This window comes from Lutjanus erythropterus, chromosome 15, assembly GCF_056507025.1.
Source record: "Lutjanus erythropterus isolate fLutEry1 chromosome 15, fLutEry1.hap2, whole genome shotgun sequence".
Taxonomy (NCBI): Eukaryota; Metazoa; Chordata; class Actinopteri; order Lutjaniformes; family Lutjanidae; genus Lutjanus; species Lutjanus erythropterus.
Window position 1 is genome coordinate 30816813 of NC_139331.1, and position 24210 is coordinate 30841022.

Genomic DNA, 24210 nt, shown 5'->3' on the forward strand with positions numbered 1-24210 from the left:
GACTGAAGACTTTCCCATCTCACTCCCCCCTTTTGTGTCTCTTCATGTCTTTATTCTTGACCTTTCTCAATGGCTTCATGTCTGATATAATATTCCAAGTTTAAAAAATCAAGCCATTAAGTTCATTCAAATGAGTTAATATCTATCAGAATATGTAGTATACCACTGTGCCTAATGACCAGTAATCTATTATAATGTACACACACACACACATACACACTCATCTTCTTCATTCCATGTGTTAGAGTGGCTGCAGGATGCAGACTGAATAATTTAGCTTGTGTACTTGGCTTGCCTCTCTCCACAGTAAATTGAACTGGGCACACCACAGCACACAGCCAACGCATGTGTCACGGAGAAAAGAGGAAAACAAACCACAACAAACTAGAGATCAAACCACTGAGGGGAAAAGCACAGGGGGAAAGAGGAAGAGGTGTTGAAAGCAGAAGACTCGGCAGTTAACCTTCACATTAGAGACCAAACTGCGTTAACATGACCATGAATTCAAGGGATAGCACAGATTATTTGAAGTGGGGTAATATGAGGTACTTATCTATAGTCAGTATGTTAACAACAGAACCACACCCCAAGTTTAGAGAAGCAGAGAGGACTACTGGTGTGGGAGGCTATGCAATGTGCTGCTATGGTCGGGGTAAGCAGCAAAATGTATTTTAGCCAATCAGTATCAGTGCATTATATGTTTTCACCACATTAGCTTGCAATTAGACAGCCTTTTCAAACAGGAAACCACCGTTGTACAAGACAAACATCGCTCTCTCCAAAGTCACCAAACTCCTCAAGGAAGATTTAAGTGTTTAAAAACTTTAGTTCAGATTCATCAACGTCATACAATAACACAACTAACCAATTGAGGCTGCAGAAGTCCAGCAACTCTGGTCTTCTGCAAGGTAAAGTTACTGTTTTTCCATAAGGAGTCTTGTTGCTTTGGGGAGAGCAATATTTGACTTACATAACAGCGGTTTCCCATTGGAAAAGGCTGTCAGACAGCAAGGTAAAGCTGTGAAAATATAAATATAGTCTACCCTTGAACTAATTTTTTTTGTTAGGTAAATTATGTTTCACTTCTAACCCTGTCCAAAGCAGTACAGTGCTGAGCTTCCTACCCTGGTACTCTCTGTTTCTCCAGACTGGGGTTGTGTCGACCACCATCTACTGTAGGTAATATACTAACGATCAATAAGTACTTGAAATAATCCCAACTAGTCCTTTAGGTTAAGGTCAAAGGGTTAAATGTACCTCTCTCCTTTATGGATATAAGAAAGGCAAGATCACACAAAAAGTCCACACAAATTGCAATGGTGTAAGTTTTTCAAAAAGAGTGTGATGGGTAAAACGTTTGTCTAGTGGAATAATGGTGACAGTGGTGGATGAGCACAGCAGAAAAATGTGCAGGGAAGCTGCAGTGAATAAGTTCTAGAGCAACAAAAAAAAGCTTCTTAGAAAGAGAAACAGCAGTAATACCAAATGACCATTTTTATAATGCCAAAACAAAGAGCAAACAGGGAGTTATGGCCGTGTGGTCATTAAACTTGACATTCACAGAGATGCTAATGCACTCTGGCACTATGCACTCTCTTTGCACGACATTTATATTGCGATGGCGTGGATTTTCATGAGCAATCTTTTTGTGTTTCTTTCTCAGCTGGAGTTGAATTGTGTCCTTGCTGGAATTGCTTTATTAAAGATATTTCTATTTCAGCATCACTGCATTTCACTTCTGATCTTGCTGATCTCACACAAATTCCACCACAATACTGCAACTTTTCAGCTCTCTATCACTTACAGAGCGTGCCCAGAGGGCAGTCCTATTTGCTGATCGTGTCATTACCTGCAACCTTAGTAAATCAGATGCTAATTACAGAAAGACTGTAAACACAACTGAATGAAATGCCTTTCAAGTATGTAAACCTTGCCTCAAGCTCAGACCGTCCTGTTGCTTAATTTGGCTGCCAATTTACAAAAAGATAAAAACCTTAATCATTTGTCAAACAGACAACATGAGGATGAGAGACCCTGAATGCAAGTGGCTGTGACAATAACTGCATTACCGCAATCATGTGATACCTACTTAACTTGAGCTCACTGTCATCATCACCACAAACTTTACTTTGAAGGGTTGAACTCATGTTGAGATAGGCGCATGAATCTATTAATACATTACGGATCAGCACTGTCACACACAAGTCAGAAGCACATCCTGATTGGTTGACGAGTCAGGAACATGGCCTCTGATTGGTCTACAGACTCGACCAAAGGCATCTTCAGACTACTGGTGGGCAGCTAAAAATAACAACAACAACTGTTTTCAACGCTGAAAAATGTATAAATAACAGCAGAGGACATCTTGCGTTGGACATTTTGATGGAACAACCCTAACATTAGCATTAGTTTAGCATTAGCCTTAACCTGCTCGTCTTACTTCACCCTCCTTCACTTTTCCAGTAGTTAGGAAACAATAGGCGAGACTTTTCTTGGTTTTAAGAATCATCAATATTTAACTGACACACTGTAACCTGAACTGTACATTTACTGCCAAACTGACAACGTATCTAAAGTTTCTGCTCCACTACGAGCATCAGAGTCACTATCAGTCAGTTTCACTCACTTGCACACTGCACAGAAATTACGAACTGCCCTATTCCTTAATGGAGCTACGTTACGCTTATAACAGTGTGCTTCAATAAAATAAGAAAGTCACAGTCACTGTAAACCACCATCTTGTGGGAATATGTTGCTTTGTCCCTGTGGTAAGATAAAAATCAATGTCGTCACAGCCCTAGAAAGTAATATCCAAGAAATCAGGCAAATTCTGAAGGATCAAATTAGAAATACTGAATGAAACATGAAAAAAATGACCAAATTGTATTTCAAATAAACCATATTGCAAATAAAAATACACTTTCATTATCTAATTTTAGCTTTTCAAACCAAAAATGTGTTTTGTTGCATAAAAAAGATGATGTGATACAGTCCAACAGTCAGATAAGCAAGTTCTTATGGTCCTTAAATCAGGAGATTATCAGGTACTTAACTGATACAATATGCAGGATGGTGGCGGAGCCAGTGTGTTAAAATGCTAGCCCTCACAGGGAAAAAAGGAGAGAGGGGAGGAAAAGGAGATTGAAAAATAAATGGAGTATGTGATTGACAGCCTATGATTCTGGGTATTAGACTGAATTGGATTAGGGAGAGAGAATCAGCAGGCCATAACCCCCCGGATTGCTTGGGATACGTTAATAGTGAATATCCAAGAGCATTTTCCTCCATCTCCATCACCAGGGCTACAAGGCTTGGTCACAAAATACTTCATCCCCTCTGGAGGCTCACAGCCTAAAGGGTTTCAAATCCAAACCAGCTCAAGCATTTGAAAGCAGCCAGCCGGTTTGTGCCAACACCTAGAAGCTCGTATTTGCCAAGAATAAATTGGCATCTTGTTGACAGGATGTGAAATGGCACATTTCTGCCCTTGGACTTTGTGAGGGCCGTCTTATCTTTTTGAACATCACAGACATGCCTACGAATGTGCAAACAGGTGGGTCAACTTCAAAACAAGCCACTGAATGAAAGGGAAACCCGAGCATGTGGTAACAAAACCCAGTATGGGAAATATGATAAGCTGACGAGACAAAACAAGCTCATCTCACGTGACAGATGTGTGCATAATGGACTGAATTTTGGCTCGCATCCCTGGTAATGTCAGCAGAGAGAAACACACCCATTTAGGAAGATCTTCCCAAAACTTTTGGGAGGATTTTGGTGTTTATTATTCACTTTTACATTCAAAAGTCTGAATATAAATGCAGGTGAAAGTGAAGACTGATTGAAAAGTCTCCCAGTATGATGTATTCACATGCAATCGCTCTAAATTCTGTGTCTGTTCTGTGTAAATTCTGTGTTTCAGTACCACAAGAAATCACATTATTATGTAGACTATTTGTCCCACATCAAATATACAAGTCACTGAACAGGACCCATATACAATAGAGTATGTTAAACTTTCAGTCTCCTCTAATCAAGACAAAACTAACTCTATGAAACTGTGTCTTCCTTGGCGAGTGTTAATACATTCCAAATTGCAATCCTCCATCTCCTCCTCCTCTTCCTGTGTGCGACATAATTCTCTCTCAGGCCCTGCGAATCTGCATCCAGCAACACTGCTTTCATGTGAGAACTGACAATAACAAATTCCTTCAAGATGAGATTGGTTGGCCACTTGGCGAAAGTATGAAAGTGCTTGTGCTGCAACTTGTTGCTGCTGGCATGAAGAATGTAATATGACATTTCACTGCACCAAATATAAAAGATGGAATCTCTTAACACTGAGATTAGCTTGGCTCCTGTTTAGCACACCAGCACCAGGCCAGGTTAACTAAGGCTGCCTTCTAAAGTACCAGATAGCTGGGCTACAACAGAGGATTATCTTTGTCAGATGTGTTCTCACCTACTGAAAATACTCAATTTGGTTTTGGCGAGGGGTTCAGTAAAGCATGCAGTGGGCCTGACATCTGCATGATAGAAATCACTCAGTCGCTTGCTGAATGCTGTGAATTCTCCAGACATTGACCTGCTCTATTCACATATAGGCTGAATCGAACACTACACAGACTTTGCACGAAAGAGCAGAAGGGGTTAAGTTTGTTACCATCTGGTCCAACTGATAAAGACTTTTGCATGTTGCACTTTTACATATACAGCTCCCCAGGTAATGTCTAGATAAGTTCAGGGCTGCAGTAGTCTCACATAGCCAAACCTCTCTGGCTCCACACATGATCTTTCTGCTACGGGGGAAAATGTGCACTGCCTTGTTTGTATTTCTCTAAGAAAAATGTAGTTGTCTTGGGCATTGCTAAGCTCAGGATGCAGTGACAGTGGAGCACTTCCTCATCAGGAGCGAGCTCAGGTAACAAACGCACTGTCAGACATAACACTAAACTAAACCTGAATGCAAAAGGATGTTTTCTGAACACATTCACACAAGAATCATACAGATGTCATATTTGCTTGGTGTTGTGCTGTTCTTACTTTAAAGGACCACTGTGTAGGATTTTGAGGCATCTAGCAGTGAGCTTGCAGATTGCAAACATTTCACTTCACCCGTGTTTGTCCACTTGTGGGCTACTGTAGAAACATGGCAGCTGAACTTAGCAGACTCCGTGGAAGAGGACCAACATTTGTGTAGATATAAACAGCTAATTCTAAGGTAACGAAACACAATGATTCTTACTTTCAGGTGATTATACAGTAATGGAAACTTACTATATTCCATTTCTGCCATATTCAATCCCTCTAAATCTTACATGCTGGTCCTTTAAATTAGACTCAACATTGTCCTCCTCCCTCTAACTTTAATAAAGCTATTAATTTAACAAACAACTGGCTATCAGCAGGGTTTCTTAAATAATGGCTTTAAGAAGTGTTACATGCACACACATTTCATTACTGTCCTGTGAAAATCCATGTATCCCCGAAACATCAACTTTCCATGTGTTACTAAAAACAGATTTGTTTTCAAATTCAGTTAATCCAGTGGGTTTTAAATGGCTTACTTAAGACATAGGCGAATTCTATCAGTCTGTGAAAGAACATCTAATCCTTCAACTTATCGGAAAACATTAAAATTACTACATTTTGAGATATATGGTGTTCATTGTACAGTAATGGTTTGCAAACAAGAAAAAAAAAATCACTGTTCTCTATTCTTGTTATCATTAGCATCTAATCATTTAGAGCCCCTCACATAACATAAGCAGGAATATTAAAAGAAATTGTTATTAGACTAAAGACTAAAGTCATTAGACTACAGAGGTACATTGATTTATTCTAAACATACTACCTGTGTTGATATTAGGAATTTTACCCAACAAACTGATGCCATTTTACACATCTTTGCCCTTTTGCAATCCCCAAAAATCTAAACACCAATTCTAAATGTAATCAATAACCTCTGAATGCTAATGAGTTAGCAGTGTGTTAGCTCTGAGCAAGACAAGACAAATTGTACCTCCTGGCCTCGCTAATCCAACTAGTGTGACAACAGCACAAGGCACGGTCATTAATGGCAGCTCCGGCCCATAGATTTTACATGTGTGTGTTCACCCACAGTCCCATGAGGCTCAGCAGCCACATACATCACTGTCTATAACAAAAAGAATGCTAATAATCCTGCAGTCCTACTGGAGACTGCTAATGATCCAAAAGCTAAGCACATGCCTCATCTGAATACAGACCAGGACCTGCTTGGCATATTCAAATAATGTCTTGGTTGAAAAGGAAACTAATTATTCGTAGTATAATAATGTAAAATTCAGTACATTCTATTCATTCCCTACCGTTTTATTTATGTTATGTTATGAATTCCTCACGTTCAGAGACATTTATGGTCAGAAACCACAGGTTTCTTTCTACTTCTGTCTCTTTCCCTCAACAGCATGTTTCTGTTGTTGTTACTGGTGCAGAACTCACTGATGATTTAAAATCTAAAATTACTCGGGTTCATGTAGTAAAATAAATTGACTCACTCAGCATTTCATGACGTTGCACTGACTAGTCCAGTGGTCCTCAAATAGGGGTCCACGGGCCCCCAGGGGTCTGTGGCACTCTGCCAGGCTGTCCGTGAAAAGTTTTCAGATTCATTCATTTAAGTTATCATGATAAAAAAAATAAATAAATACATATATATTTATAAACCTTCCTCCCTGAGTCAAGCGCTTTTGATTCATGCCACCCATTAATGATGGCTCTCTCCACAGGGACACATTTATGAGGGTCCCCAGTATATTTTGCATATCTTGTAAAGGGTTCTTAGCTGAGAGGAAAAAAAAACAACAAAACAAACAAGAACCTCTGGTCAAGTCGATATTAAGCAGAGCTACAATGATCTGTTTTGTTAATTGGTTTATCGTTTCCACCTTTTTTCAAGAAAAAATGCATAAAGAGTCTCTGGGTTTTGGACTGCTGTTTGGACAAAAGAGGTTCTCTGGGAAACTGTGATGAGCATTTTTTATGATTTTTTTTGGCAGGCAGGAAAAGAAAAAGGGGTTCGAATCCATATATTTCTAGTCTAAATGATGAATATTTATTCTGAGAATAATCAGCAGATCAATCGATAATGAAAATAATTCTTGGCTGCAGCCCTAATGTTAAGTGTACTTACTGGATGCTGTAATGTTGGTAAAAACTTGTGTTAATAATTACCATTATTCTGTCCAGAAACTAGTCTCACTAACTGTTTAGAAAACTGGCGAACTTGCTCAGTATTACTGTAAAAATATGGATGCATTTGTTTCTTTCAGAAACTAGAGAATTATTCACCAACATTTTTTGCTTTACAGTTTGTACTATTTGTACTTCAGTATTTTGTTTCTGCAAGTTAAGAGCTTAAATCTAATTCAGAGCCCTGTTGTGGTCAATTTTCCAACAAACCATTTACAGGTGTCCAAACCACAGTGTGTTATTTACTTAATTTATGTGCAGTGGTTTCAGATAAGCAGCCCCCAGTGACCCCCAACCCTGCAGCCCCCCCACCAAAGCTGTCCACCTCGGAGAAACACTGCAGTATATTGTATAATATTCCACCAGTGAAACATCAGAGTCATGTGATACCACTCCGCTTTGCTTCTCCTTTTACCAGAAATGCTGTTCTCATTCACCAATTCAACACCAACCGTACTTCTCTCAATGTTACCTGTGCGTTTATGAAACACATCTCCTGCAGATGTTTCACAATAAGTGAAGGGATTATGCCCTCTGAAGTTCTGGAAGTGTTTTAATGTGAAACAGATGGGAGAAGTGTTTTCATTAATGGCAAACAGCAGCAACAGCAAATTAACACAGTCAATGGAGGTAGATCAGAAAACAGAAAGGCCTCTCACTAAAATATGATCAAAATTTACAAAGTGAAAATATAAACCTGTGTCTAATAATGCTGCCTCTTAAAAAAAATCTCTCTTAAGGCGAGGGAACTGTGTAGGAATTTATAGTTAGAGTCCTGTCAGCAAAAGTGCCCCAAAAAAATTCAGTAGTGTCACAGGGGACTCTAATCTAATCAATGGATACCAGTATGGTTTCTGTGTGTAAGGACAGAAAGTGGGTGAAAGAGATAAAAAAAAAAATGAGCACCAGAAAAAAGGGAAGAGAAACCAACAGACAACAAATGAGAGGGCACTCATAACTCTCTGGTGCACCTAATAAAACATGGTCACATTTGTAGAGCTACTGGAATCTGTCAATAGGCAGCTGCCCACAGCAGGAAAAGGAGACCACACACACACACACACACACACACACACACACACACACCAGTAAAACCAGGTCCATTTCCAAAGCCTGTGGTGTATTGATGGGATTCAATAAAGAAAAGCAAAGCTCACCTTTAGCTGAAAATGTTAGTCTGTACATACAGGAGGTCTGAGTGGGAAAAATATAAAATGAAACATCACAAGACTTTGCCCAACCTAAACATCTATTTTAGATGTTGTTATGTTTGGCTAGCAGTCTCTCTCTCTCTCTCTCTCTCTCTCTCTCTCTCTCTCTCTCTCTCTCTCTCTCTCTCTCTCTCTCTCTCTCTCTCTATCTCTCTGGACTTGCTCTTTGATAGTTTAAGTGCATGTACACTAGTTTATGTTTACCTGTGTTGATGGTTGGGCTACAAGCTGCAAGTAGAGGAGAGAGAGGACTGAGTGGACTGAAGCATCAAACGGAGGTGGTTCGAATAATGTGTGGAGGGAGCCTGAAGGGTTATTGATGACTTGTTATTGACATTTCATTTAGCCAGCTTTTTCAGTCACTAATTTCACTCAGTCTAGTGTAAGTTAAAGGCACCACAACATCAGCTGACTGACTGTTATACCTCCATCTGATGACTGAAGGCACGTTTCCATCTTCCAGAGGCACACGCTAACTCAAACAACACAGCTTCATGACATGTGCAACAGATTACGCTCATTTCACTTCACTGGCACGGCACACTTTGAGCACTTAAAAACATTACATCTTTTTTAGAATTGCATCATCTGGTGCCTTCATGCATCACAACACACACACACTCTGCAATTTTGTCTCAGCTTCCCAAAATTTAAACATCCTAAAACTGGTACTGCAATAAGCAATATCCCATGTATTCTATATAATCTGATATTTTACAGCAGCTGATTATTCTAGAAATTATCTAAGAGTCGTTCGATAGAAGTGTTAATTGTTAAAACCTATAATAACAGATTTTTGGGCACTTTGAGGTGAAAAGTTGAGAACACAACACTGACATATCATCTGTTGTTAAGTTGATAATAACTAACTGTTCCTCTCTGCTGTTTGGTGCTGAGCAGGTAGTGTGCAGAGAGTTTTTGGAGATTTTTCACTGAAAAGCAGCTGCCTGTTGTGGCTACAAACAACACCATGAGAGCTAACAAAAACATTTAAAGTTGTGGGCTGAAGAGCTACACAATGACTGAAACTCATTCTGAAGCTCTGCAACTAGCAGATTCAGGTGATAATTGTCTGTAGGTTCATCACTACAAGAAACCTTCACACTGTCATTTGCTGATAAAATATTCTAAATTCAAACTTCATTTACCAGCTGTTCTGGAGACGTCGGCCATTTTTCGTGGAGCCTGAGTAGAACTTCAGGCTTGTGACAAAAAGTGATCCTCACACCTGGGGCCGAATTTAACAACAAATTTTAATCTCCCCTGCCCATATAATATGACGATAATCTCTAAACCTAAATGATCAACGCAGTAGCTTTCTGGCCATGCTTGATTTATTTTACCTACTGTCATGATTATTAAAATGAATAAAAACCCAACTATGCTTTCTGCAAAGACCTGCAGGAGAGATTTTCATTTTATCAGCCAACCTTTTTTGTTTCAAATTTAATGGTCGGCACTAAGTGAAGTGGCTGGTAGAGTAGGTATAAAGTACAGAACAATCACAGGACTGGTGGCGTGAAGTACATCTCTAACTTTCTATAACTTTCCATGTCCACAACCATCATGGCTGTAATGCTGTAGGTGGTATGTGCGTGTCTTTCAGTTGGTATAATGTATATGTTTGCTTGAAGAGTTTCCCGTCCATGCTTGGAGGCTTGCTGCTGCCTTGACCTATAGCACAAATACTAGGTAATGGTAATAACGATCCATCTAATTTATTTGCCTCCCAGCTTTTTCCAAATGAATGCTCAATGACTATGCATGAGCAGGGACGGAGCTGGGAGAGTAGATACAGTAACAGCAGTAAAGCGCTACATGCACCTCTGAGATGGCTTATAGGCAATAACGCTTAATATATCACCATCTCCACATCCAGGCTTGTGGTGTGTGGGATGCTGGGGCTTGCCCCCGGCGATGGCTGGACTACACAAAGGCTACAAGACACACACACAGTCGATACACAGAAGACGTGCACCAAAAGTATATGTGTATATATGCAAAATGACCCCATCAGTCTCCCTGGGGTCTATATTCCCTCCTAAAGAGACCTCAGAGCCAGGAGGCTACAAACATAAGAACTGGAATGAGCACATTCATCCTCATCCTCCCCCAGCACAGCCTGCTATCTCCCCCAAAAACCCAACCACTGGACCAATTGATCTGCACTGACTTTATAAGAGCCGCGCTGTAACAATCCATATTAATATATGGATTTAAAGTATCTAAAGCCTCGCAGGCTATCCACCAGGACTATATATTTACAGTGACTTTATTACACTATCACAATATTCATTACTTGGATCCTATACTCCTTGCCAGCATCCTGGCCTTGGGCTGAAGGTACAGCATGATTTGTTTTATAAGGGAAGACGGTGGACATCCTGATATATTGCAGTAGGCTACAATCTCTGGGTCATTTACAATTCATAACTTCAACCAGGGGAATTTACATTTAGTTTCCTTTGATCTCATCAATCATGAATGAATTCAAATTATGGCATTATCATATAAAATCTTCCCCCTGACCGAAACATTGTTAAAAATATTAAACTTACAAAATTAAATGACAAAATATTAAAATTTGAAAAAAAAAAAAAAAAAACACATATATTTGCCAAGTACTATACCAATCTAAGTTTGTAACTAAGGGCCACTGATGAACCGGTCAATCATGTTCTTGATTAATCAATACGTTGTTTGTCTATAAAATGTCAGAAAATGGTAAAAAAAAAACAAAAAGAAAAAGGAAAAAAATCACGAAAAATCTGAAAAAGCACGTTATTTGTGTCACAATTAGATTCAGGATCAGTTCTCAATTCAAAGACAGATTCTTGATTGATTAAGTAGAAAGGGGGGCAGTTCTGTAGCTCAGTTGGGAGAGCATGAGCCCCATGTGCCGGGGCCGCCAGTCATCTGCAGCAGCTCTGGTTTCGATTCCTGCCTGTGGCCCTTCGCTACATGTCATCCTCTCTCTCCCCTCTCTCTCTCTCTCTCTCTCTCTCTCTACTCAATTTCAGCTGTCTTGTCAATAACAGCAAAAAAGCCCCCCCACCATAGCGCACCATGAAAGGGGATGCATGGTGCAGTATGGTGCTGTATTTTCAGGCTCTTACTCCGCTGACATTAAATATGAAACATCAACTGATAGTTAGGCTAACTGGTTATGATCAAAGTAATTTTCTGACTGAACAGAAAAAAGAAAAGCATGCAGTTTTTTTTCCTTTTATAAATGTTCACTGCACCAGTTTAGAAGCCCGTTACAGTCTTCTGTCTGTCTGAGAATAATGAAATGAAAGTGTAATTTACTGACAAGCATCAGTGGGTCTTGCAAAATTACTTAGAAAATTGTCAACTATTTTGTTAATTGATTAATCAGCTTATCATTTCATCTCTACAGATAGCCATGCTTCATGCTCATATCATTTATAGTAGGAAATGAGCTACTATCTTGCATGCACCCCGACCAATGGAGTAAAACCACGTGCTTTCCATAGAGTCAAAACAAAGCAGCTTTAACGTCACTGAATCTGGTGGCTTTCAGTTTCAATTCATAGTGAACATCACAGTACCAGCTTTTTGATTTGTGACAACTCAGAACAGAAGAAGTCGCTGTTAGTCTCTTTATTTCCCTCTGCAGAAGGGTTAGACCTCATGATACTACCAGGCCGGATGTGATACTGCATGCAACTAGCTGGAGATATTCTAAAAATAGAGAGCAATCACAGGACCGTTTACATGACCAATTTTCCTCCTTTGATTAAATTATAAAAAGATTCAAAGAGTTCAAGTTCCTTCCAAATGGTCCGGTTTGTTTTGATCAAAGTGTTCACATTATTGGGCCATTTATTCAATAGCTTCCAAGTAAACGCAGCTATCAGTGACGTCTCTACATCTTTACTAAAATTAGCATTGGAAATGAGCAGGGTTTCCATTGCCAGAAGATTTAAAGGACTTCTCTGTCTACATTAGCACACACAAGTACATTACTGTACATACATGCAGGAAGCAGTAGTTCTGGTTGTGTTCTGCAGCTATTATAGCCATTAGACAATTAAAGAAAGCACCTGGAGGGGCCAGCAGTAACTCTGACACACACACACACACACACACACACATCTGGTTTCCACTCTAAGAAAAGAAGTAGGACCTGGGAAAAAGAGGCAATTAGTTCATGTGGTCGATACAGAAATAGGCTGCCAAGTTAGCCTGAGAAAGAGACGGGAAGAGGCAGAAACAGAGAATTTTACCTCCGAATCTAAAGATCGGTGAAGCCGCAAAATGGCTTTTGTTTTTTTTTTCTTGCATGAAGACACACCCACACATGCATGCACAGTGGAAAGACAATCGTGTTGGGAGTGGGCAAAAGCAACTGAACTGTATCCTGAAGACAGCAAAGCAGAAACGGAGCGAGGGGAGAGGGGAAGCAGAGAGAGGAGACGCAGCAACAAAGAGGGAATGAAAAGGACAAAAGGGAGGAGGGAAGAAAAGAAAGGGGATGGAAATTACAGGCATGAAGAGATGGAGGAAGAGTGAGAAGATAGTCGGCTTTGGACAGTGAGGAGAAACCTTTTCAAACCGCCAGTGTGTAATCCACGACAAGACGGTTGAACAGCAAGACATGTGTGCTGCTTGCAGTTTCCTGTGTGTATGTGCATTTCAGAGAAGAGGTGCTGACAGAGGTTGACGGGCTGGCAGGATGTTAAGCGATTGTCCTTTAAGATAGTGAGTTGAAAGGCGTAAATACTGGAAACACACTGTCCTTATGGCTACTCAAATGCTCATTTGCATCTCATTTGCATGCTTAAACAGCAACAAGCTCCAACTCATCATATCACAGATGCACACTTGTACACACTCACACACACACAAACGTGCGCACAAGTGGCAGGATGATGAGTCAGATAGGACAGCAGCGGTTGCTCCGAGCAGAAAAGGTGAGTCTGTGTGTATTAATTAGCAACAAGTCTGTCATTATTTTAAAAATGCTGCCACAAAAATAGAGTTTCAGTGGAGAGCCAGGGTGTTCCCAGTAAACAGTATAATTTTAGATTTTTAAACTGCTATTAGTGCTGTTTTTACAAATTTAAACCTACGACAAGGAACTTTCATATTCTGATTTGGAGGCCAATGTGGACAAACGTGGAAGTGTTTACTCCACCATAAAAACAAAATATTACCTCAAAAATTTAATTATTGCTTTCTGAAAATCATTTCAAGTAGCTGATGGTCAAATTTGTTTACATAGTTCATATAAAAGGCATCAGCATCAACTCGAGTTTCATAACCAGTTCATGACTCCTTGTAGTAGCTTTAAACTTCAAATATCTGTCTTGTGGATTAAAATCACTGGAATAATTTTTATTTAAAGCTACTACAAGGAACTTCTGTATTTTGTTGATTTTGGAGGTCCCTGTGGAGAAAAGCAGTAGTCTTTCTTCTACGATAACTAGAAAATATAATGTCAAAAACCACCTAAATTACTACTCAGTGTAACTTTGTTTGTGAAAATGCAAACACAGGCTTGTTTTATCTGATTGAACAGAGAATCCATCCTTGTGGCGGGCATTAAGAATACTATGGAACTAACCGATCTTCTCACTGATGGCCTTGTTTGCTTTTGTACTACAAGTCATATAGAGCAACCTTAGTACACTGCAACTGTCCTGAATTTCACTTTTCTAACCACCACCAAGGTGGCGCGTCCCCTCAGAGTTGCCGGTGAAGTTCTTTTTTTGATTTGTGGGAGAGAAAAATAAAAAGAAGCTGTTGCTGCTTTTTTTTCCTGGAGGCCTCTCTTAGCGTGTTTCCAACAATGATATCATCATCCATCATGATGTTTCACTGTGGACATTGTCATATGCCAGATAGGTGGAAATCATCCAACCCTAATATACAACGATGTAAATTTACATATTCACACAGAACATATCTCATAGTAATTAATTATTAATTAGGCTGATTTAAATTCTGTATATTGCATGAAGCATTAATGTAATAAATTGAATTGTCCCGGACACTATATCTTTGTTTCCCGGGTGCTATTTTTGCTGTCCCTGGGACACCGGGACATCACTTCATTTATAGAAGTATCATAATTAAATTGAGGCTGTTTCATAACCACTTAAAAACTCCTTGAAGTAGGTTTAAGGTAACACGGGGCCAAGACTTTTGGTGGAACTAAAATCTGAGTTCAGCAACCAACTACCACTGTGAATGAATAAAGCTGACACAAAAACATTACATTTTATGATGAACTTGACAAAGGATTTGTATTTAATATGGATTTGTGGCACCTGGCCAACCCTGACCCACCTCCAGTAATGGGTCCCACAGTTTTTCTAGTCGTGCAATAATTGAACATTCTTTAAATATGGATTGTGAGGACACTTGTAGACAGGGAACAGGCAAGATAAGGTGTTTAATTTTAAAATATTGCATGTGGAAATGACAGTAGGTAATGAGTATGAAAATCTGTTTGGCAAGCCAAGATATGCAGGTTCAAAAAATATGCAGGAGACATGGTTTGATGTCAGGTATAAAGGGTCTCCTGTGGGACTGAGTTATGAAATTTCACAACTTACCAGTTGGACCTACACCGTCCGAAATATAAAGATGTTCTTCCCTCATGGTTTGTTAATGCTATTTTTCTCAAGAGATCAACAGTTAGAGTTTCCGCACCAGTTGCGCTGGAATCCAGCACACATGCTGATACCAGTTTCATATAGGAAGTGTGACGCAGGTGGTCCACATATGCACATTTGAACCTATTCATACGCTCTCACGTTAATTTCTGCCTGTCAGTGTTTAAAGAGACTTCTGCCAAGACTGGTAATTCCACAAGTACACTGCCTGACCACGCAATTACACAGAATTAGGGCATAATTACCAAAGGAAGTTGAGATCAGTTTCGGTTGCATCCACATGTGGTCTCATTCACCACTCATGCACATGAAGTTTCTCTTCTACTGTCCTTCTCTCTGAGAAGGTAGTTAGATGAATTTTCAACATCAATATGTCATATATGTCATAATATTCCAGGAGGCTATGAATGCTATAATTCCTAAAATATAATCCTGGTAAGAAACATGTTGCTTCCAGAGAGAGAAGTATCTCACTGTGCCAAATATCACAGATGTTTACACATCCAGTATTTGCCCTATCTGCCTTGATTTTCCCTCTGTTTATCAGCCAGCATTTTCTGTATTACCCTCTACTGCCGTTGCCTCCAAAGCCTCTACCGAAAGTGACTGAAGGTCCAGGCTGCAGACAGGAGAGGGTCTCCTGAGACACTTTGATTTCAAGCAGACAAACAGACTTAGCTGATTGTGGGATTGTGACGGTCGCTCACAACAAGTCGTTTATCCTTAACAGAGCGGCCAGTGCAGCCTGTCCTCTGCCCATCACAAACACAACACTCACCCACCGAGACCGTGACACTGCAGGGGCACATCCCTGGATAACTGGGTCAGATGGTGGCGAGGATGAGTAAGAAGCCAGCATCACAGAGCTTTATCTTCAAATGATTTAAGAAGCCTCAACCAAGTAACACCAGGCCAACAGAGGTCAAGAGGGGAATGTAAGAGAGTGTCAACAGAGTTATTGGCTTTACTGAACACAAAGTGTAGAAAATTTCAAAAAGAGACAAGGGATGTAGCTACAGTAAGCCTAAAAAACTCAAGCTGTCAGATGCATCTTTGTCTAAATGGGGCTTAAAATATCTGAATAAGAATAAGGTGAATATTTTGCCTCTTCACATCACTTATGACTACAAATTATGTCAGCCTATTTGTCCTTTAATTATTATGCACAAGTTAACCAGATGCTATTTTGGTCCAGGTACATTCAGGCGCTCAGCAGAGGGAGGACAGCGCTTACAACAATATCTTTAAGCGTTGTGTCGACCAGTGATGCCGCCTAGACTGTCACGTAAACGCTCAACTAAACTTTGAACATGTCGTAAAGAGAGATGTGTGATGAGTAACACAGAGTAGCAGCATGTGTCACGGTGAACAGCAGCTGGAACGTGAGTGAGACCCGTCAGCATGTCAGCTGTGTGGAGGTATTTTAAGCTCAAAGAAGAGAAAAGCAAAACAGCCGAATGCAATTTATGCATTTTGATTAAATGTCCTTTTGAATGGAATGAAATTTGGAATGGTGGGTTCTGTGTGTGTGAAAAGTTAAAACAAAAAGAAGCAGCAACAGTGCATAGCTGAGTTATGTTGTCAACTACATATTTCTTCCTGAATATTCACAGTTTGAGCATAATGTTTTTAGATGGCTGGTCAAGAAAAGTACATCAATAGAAATGTTATTCAAAGCTTATTTGTATGAGAGAGGGAAAAAGCTGTGTTTTCAGCTATGACTTCCTTGAATGCTGATTTTATGACTTCTTCTAAAACTATTCTATTCTGACTATAATTCCAAAAATGTTGGGATGCCGTGTAAAAAATAAATAAAAACACAGTCAACATGTCAAAGTGCTTTTTTTTTTTCTGAAAATCAAAACGACGCATCCTCTGGGCTAAAGAGGAAAAGGACCATTCAGACTGTTACCAGCACAAACAGTTCAAAAGCCAGCATCTGTTATGGTAAGGGGGTGTGTCAGTGCCGATGGCAAGGGTAGCTTGCACGTTGCTCTTTCTCATTTGTTATCGTAATGTTTTGACGTTGTAAATGAATCAATCTGGAGGCATCACCATTGGCTCTAGGAAATTGTGTCGGGTATTTTTCACTTTTGATGACATTTTTATGGGCCAGATGATGGACATCAAGAAAGTAATCAGCAGATTTAAACACTACTAAAAATGCCATCTTCTTTGACCTGTACTATTATGACCTCCACTTCAACTACTGTTACAAGTCAATCTTCTACAACAACAACAAGCATTATTACTAGTCCTAGTAGTGGTAGTTAGTAGTATTGTTCCAAGAAATTACTGCAGCCCAAAAGCATGAAATCCTGAAAAGGATACATGAACAAAACAAACAATTCTCTCATTAGATCTAGTTTTAAGAATAGCAGTGCTTGCAGCAACCTGATGGCCAAATAGCTGCAGCACGTCTGTAACGTTGCTGGTTCGATTCCAGCTGGGGACCTTTGTAGCATCCCATAGCCCCGTCTCTCTCCACATACTTCCTGTCTGCCTCTTCACTCTCGTACTGTCCAATAAAGGTGAAAATGCCCCAAAAATCTCTTTGGTGTGGAGCATTTTTCGATATCCTGAAACATGTTGGAACTCATTGATGATGATAAGGATATTTTTGTCTGGCTATTTTGACTTTGACACTACAGTGGCAGGTAATCTGGGGCGACACGCTTGGTCTTCTCTGGAGACGTCAACTGAATACCTAAAATATACCGGATCAGCATGTCCAATTATGTCCTACCAAAGCAGGACACAGCTGCAGGAACCGCAAGACTCAAATCACCAGGAATATTGGCAAACTCACATCAGCTGATATTTCTCATAACTGCTCTTTAATCATACAAGGCATAACCAACACTGGGTCAATATTTATTCTAAATATAAGATGAACAGGTTTGTGAAAAACTCTTCTTTTCCTTGTTGATTTTTTTCCAGTCTCATCTACCTTATTATGAACACAGCGACTGATTTACCTTGAATGCGGAGAGAAGAATGGTAATGTTTACTTAAACGCCTGATATCAAGCATGCTTCTCTGGCTTCTCTTTTAGATTTAACACAAACTACCAGTCAAGTTGTCATGACTGTGCCAGCTTTTTGTATCCTGGAGAGTTAAAATACCATTTCTCTTTTACAAACAAGATACTGCATTTGACTCCACCATAAGTACATCATGTCTGACACACCCTGTGCCACGCTGAGCAGATATACAAACAGACTTTTGTGATGTCTTTTTCTTGTAGTTCAAAGCACTACACTCTCTCTCATAAATTTACAATGTGTTCATTAGTTGCTTCATTAGGTTGGAGGTTCTGGCAGACTTTTGCATCTGTATTCCTGTCAGAAAATATTGCACTGTCATGGACCATTTCTGCACCACTGTGAGTTTACTTTGAGCAAACGGAGATTAAGACGTACCCAGTTGCAGATGGGCAGCCATGTTTTTCTTCTCTGTTCCAAACTGTAGCCGCACAGTCTATAAGCAGCTGTCACACAGGAATGGTGACTTGATGGAAAACAGTGTCAGTAGCCATTCAAGTGCTCACCACAAACACCAAATATTTTGTATAATGGTAGTCAACATCCTGTCCAGTTTTGCATGGTGTTGTTCACAGCAAGAACTGGTTATAGCTGCCCATGGAGGAGCCTGATCTTTCAATAAAATGTGATCAGTCAGGTTAATCTCACCCATCACATTTTTCAGAACCTGCTGTACAGCATAGCTATAAAAAGGAATGAAGTCCTGTTAGAAATGCACATCTGCATGGAACCAAATTAGTTCTTGGTTCTTGATCCGGTTTCATTCAAGATTCTTGGGGCCTTGGTGCTATGTAGCGAACCAGCCTGCGTTTCCACCACTTAGGGGTGGAACCATTGTAATCAAGGATGCATCGTCAACACAGTGTTGTATGATGCACAACAACCTGTAGAATATGACACATCCACTATGGTTCCCAATGACAACCTGCTATTTTCTGGTTCAAGCTTGGAACCAACAAAAAATATTCACATCTAGGAACCTCAAATCATAAAATTTGAACTGTTCTTAAAAAATTACTCTAATTAACGGATTATCAAATTAGCTGATGATTGATTTAATAAACAAGTCTGTGTTAATTTATGAATTAATTGATGCAACTCTACTCCGATTGGTTCAAAATTAGGCGCATGAATCAGAACGTGGCCGGTTCCATGTTGGTGGACAAGGCCTATTATGACCTAGGTCCACATTTGAAAAACTCAACACAGCTGATTTTGTTTTAAAAAGAAAAATACAACTCAAGTGATCTCAAGACAGAGGTATTTATTTTACTGTGATGATGTATTTCATTTGAACCGGGAAGTCAGAATTTCCAAGTTTGCAGTTGTAAATTTCTGACTGGAATGTCCCCTGAAGTCGGATTTCCGATTCAGAAAGTCAAAGGAACCTCTCCAACCCCAGCCTCAAAATTAAATATGGCTGCTCCATGCATCAACAGTAGTAAAGCTGTTTATTGGCACTTGAGGCTCATCAAATCAAGTATACACACAGTATTGTTTGTGGTCATGCTCCTCCACTGTTTGTATGCTCAAAATGCCGCAGAATACTTTGTTATCAAGCTCAAAGAAGTTTTTCTCTGACTTGTTGCACTGGATTGTGGTCAATTTATGTGTGACTATTCCCAGCTCCAACTTCTGACCTCTGAGAAAAAATGCTTTTTCAAAAAAAGGAGATCCACAGGAGGAATCCAAACATCAGTGAGGCTGCTGAAGCTGCTAAACTGTTCAAAAAGCATCATCTGTGCTACTTGTGGAAAGATTTTGTCAAATGCCCTTAGCACCAGCGGTACTTCATTCAGATTTAAATGAAACTAATATTTGGCCAATTTGAAAAAATAGCCCAGAGCGAGACAATCTGTGCACTTTTTAAACACTGATAGCTGCCTTAACAACACAAAAAAATATTCAGTTGCTGTTTTCAATGGGACTTTGGTTATGTTGGCTTTTCTCCCAGCTCACTGTTGCTGTTTTGAAAGTCACATGGTTCACAGTTGAATTTCAAAATATAAACAGAGAACTGGAAAGGAGGAAATTAGGCATTAGGGGCTCGGTTGGCTGGGCCCTTTAAATTCACAACATGTGCTATAAATTAAGGGAATGTATCTCTAGAGTAAACTGTTACAATTTCAGATTAAAGACAGAAATAACTCAATTTTATTTCACATTAAATGCTGCTATTTAGCATGGAAAGGACTTCATTCTTATGCTTTTTATTTGATTTAGTGGCCTGTAGATTATTTTTACTGGCAGGAAAGACAACTACTCAGTACAAAAGCTGCACTTCCACTGCATGCCTGGGATTGTGCACTGTCGACATGATGACAAATACATGAGACAGCCGTGATTTAGCCTACGTGAGGACAGTCAGTTGACAGGAGGACGCACACCATCAGCAAACTGTCATTTGTAAACAGTACGGCCCCTCGTCGACATGATGTGTTTAATGCCACACTCGTGTGGTTGACAACATGACAGCAGGGTCTCTTAACCTTTTAGTGGCAGGTGATGTCATCTTAAGGTCAGAAACATCCCCTGTTGGCATTTCAAACACTGTACCTTTAAAATCAAATACATGCAATGAACTTTTTAAGTTTCAGGACAGCGTTTACAACAAATGCATCTATAAAATATGCTGTGATTTAAGTCTGACAGTGTGGGGAATTTTGGTTAATATAATCTTGGGATTAAGTTCAATCTTGTTTTTTCAGGGTCTTGAAAGCTGCAGTACCGTTCACTGATTCAATTTTCTGAACTTATTTAACGTTTATAGCTGAAGAAGATTGGTCTTCCTCATATAAGAATTGGCAAAAGTACACATTCTTTACTCAAGCAGAAGTACAAATACTTGCGTAAAAAAAGATTGCACAAGTAGAAGTATTAATTCAGCTTTTTTAATTGTGAAAAAGCAAAAAGTCTTTGAAATGTACTCAAAGTATAAAAGGACATAATTTTTACCTTGTTTATCTGTTATATGTGATATGCACTGATGGATACACCAAGGAATCATCTTTTCTAGGGCTGCAACTAATGATTAGTTTCACTGTTGATTAATCTGTCAATAATTTCCTTGATTAATCATTTAGTTGTTTGGCTTATGAATTAACAGAAAATGGTGAAAAATTTTCCCAAAGCCCAAGATGACGTCCTCAAGTGTCTTGTTTCATCCATAACACAAAGATACACAGTTTATTGTAATAGAGGACTAAATAAACCAGAAAATGTGCACAATTAAGGAGCTGAAATCAGAGAATTTTGGGTTTTTCTGCCAAAAAAATATTCAAAATGATTAATCAATTATCAAAATAATTGCCAGTTAATTAATAATTGATACATAATCAATTAATTGTGGCAGCTCTAACATTTTCTGTGGATTGTGTATTGTTCTGTTCATTTATGTTGAAATTGGTCTTGATATTGTGAAGGCGACACACAATGGCAAATAAAAAATAATCAATAATTACGATCAAATGCATTAAAAATAAAGTAACAAGCCCGTTTTGAAAATGTAATAAATATATAATAAATAAATGCAGATATTTGTGCTAAAATGTAGAGAGTAAAAGGAAAAAAGTAATCTCCAATATGACTGTATAATTAATACTGGTGTATTCAGTCAAATACATCATGTTGATATTTCTTTTGACAGTATTGACCATAGTCCCACAGAAGACCCCAGAGGCTGCTTGAAAAGGTCATATCCTGACCTCCTTCATATCAGTTCTGGGCCACGGTGACCTGCAGATCTCTAATGTTCAAATGATATGGCAATATCAGTCCATCTGAACGTCTACACACAGACCACATGTGCTCAATCAGGACACCAAATCCTCATCTGCTCACCCACTCAGCGCTCATCTGTGCAAGTCAACCAGTTAACCACCTGAATGAGCAAATGGAAATCGAGCCATCGCGCCGAGCAGACCTACTCCCCAAAATCCCCCTGTGAGAACTCCCTTTTCAAAATAGCACTGAAGATATGACTGTCATCTCCATGTAGAAATCCTAGTGAGCATTTTAGAGAGCTGGGTTCATAATAGCAGGGGTAAAACAGCAGCAGCCACCTGAAACCACCTCTGAGACTTCACCACTGGGCTTTTCACTTGTTTTCCCACACACACACACACACAGACGTACACACTGTGCAGTGACATAACACAATGATACCAGACATGCTACCTGTTGGTGTTTTTCACCCTGCTGCAGGCTATAAAGCTAACGTTTTGCTTTCACCGGTGTGAAATGACACATCAGAGGACACACAAGCTATTGAATAAAAGTAATATATACAATTTGGGAATACAAATATGAGGGTTATTTTGAGTCCAATTAGAACAATTAATAATAATGTCGGGCTTTCAAACGCAGCATAAATTTCCAGGTTCTCTTAAAATACCCCCTTCTTCACTGTGAATCTAGGTCATATTTTAAGATCTTTAAGGGCTAAAAGGTGGGTTTTGTCCCCCAGATTTATTCATGATCACCGGTGAGCTGGCTTAACAGCAGCCCCGTATTGTTCTGACAGGGGAAACTCGAAAGGCAGGTATATAAGCCCGGAGGGGGGCGGAGGATCCAACATGCATTCCTTCCTTCCCCCCAGGAACTGACTGCTGTAAAATTTCGTGGAACGAAACACATCACGCCGAACTCCGCTTAAAAAGCTGCCAAATTTACGTGTCAAATCCACCGACAGGTGTGCGTAGATCACACAACGTCACATAAGATCTTCAGCTAAACACTCCTAGATATTTTGCGCAATTCGGCTACAGGTTACTCACTACAGTCAGTCCGGATTCAGTGAAATCACAAGTTGTATACTTGGCGCACATTCATTGGCACAGCTCTGCGCGATATACATCGGCGGAGAGGACTTTCGTTATAACAAGTGAACATTTTGTAAAAGTTAAAATTGTATTCACTTTAATACCCACTAATGTATTATATGTGCGCCGAATTGTAGAGGGGATATGAACGATTCGTGTTAGGTGTTGAGTCATGTTGTATAATGAGTATGAACAGCCCTAAGACGAAGCGAATTAAAAATGACAGATTTTAAACAGAGTTTGGCGTGACGTTTTTCCCCATGGAACGAGCAGCGCAAGAGCTCAACAGATCCTTACCTCTTTGACTTTAGCCCGTCGCTCCCTGGTTTCGGGGTCCAGAGGTTCGTGTCCAGTCGCCCCGGGCGGGCGGTGGTACTCAACGAAAGGTAAATTATTGTCATCCTTCCCACCTAAACCCATACTCTCCTTCACAACTTTCTCCTTCTCAGATATAATGTCTTGTTTAATCTCGTCTGGCCGTTTTTGTAGAGTATCCTTGGCCTCTAGCAGAGCTTTTTCGTGGTCTTTCCTGATTTTGGCCAGGACCCTCTCGTCGTTTCCAGCCGAACCCGAGTCGCTGCTGTCCGGACCGGTGCGGGTGTTGGTCTCCACCGCGGAGGAATGAAAGAAAACTCCGCTAAGCAGCTTGGACGAGTCCGGTAGGAAGAAAATGGCCCCGAAACACAGGGTTATAAAAGCGCTGAACACTAATAACAAAATGAATTTTTCTGTCAACCTGAAAGAGGTCGGGCTGGCAGACTTCCTATTCGGGGTCGCGGTAAAAGGCAGAAGAGTTGCAACTGGCATTTTCCCCTCTCTTCCTTCAACAACTCGAACAACAAAAAATGAATTTAAACGGTCGAATTAACTCTCGTCGGGCTCACTTTCCGTTTATTCCGATCAGATATCCATTTCCAGAGGACATAAACCGTGTCAAACGAAGAGGAACAGTGGTAAAATCTCCGGTAAAAAGTTGAGGAGCAAGGCGGCTGCCCATACCGAAGACTCTCTGCAGACAGACCGAGTCCAACGGCTCACACAGGAAGCAACGGTAGATAGGCGTGACTGACAGCCGCGATGAGCTAATCACTTTCTGCCCTGTGAGTGGTGGGAACCCGGGGGGCGTGTCCTCCCGACGGCTGGGTATAAAAACCGCTGACAGCCGCGATTACAACTTCATGTTCCAGTAACCATACAGCAGGAAGGAGGGAACACCACAACATGATTCAGTTTGGACAAAGTCGCAGTTCCTGAAAAG

The 24210-nt window shown here is 40.0% G+C and overlaps 1 protein-coding gene across 1 annotated transcript in view; it reads right to left on the reverse strand.

The window, feature by feature from the left end:
* Nucleotides 1-23977, reverse strand: part of man1a1 (mannosidase, alpha, class 1A, member 1) — a 187076-nt gene extending 163099 nt beyond the window's left edge. The window contains exon 1 of the mRNA XM_084737405.1: nucleotides 23250-23977. Within this exon, the coding sequence (XP_084593531.1) occupies nucleotides 23250-23759 (510 nt within the window). The 5' untranslated portion in view covers nucleotides 23760-23977. The remainder of the gene's footprint in view (nucleotides 1-23249) is intronic.
* Between the last annotated feature and the right edge of the window lie 233 nt (nucleotides 23978-24210).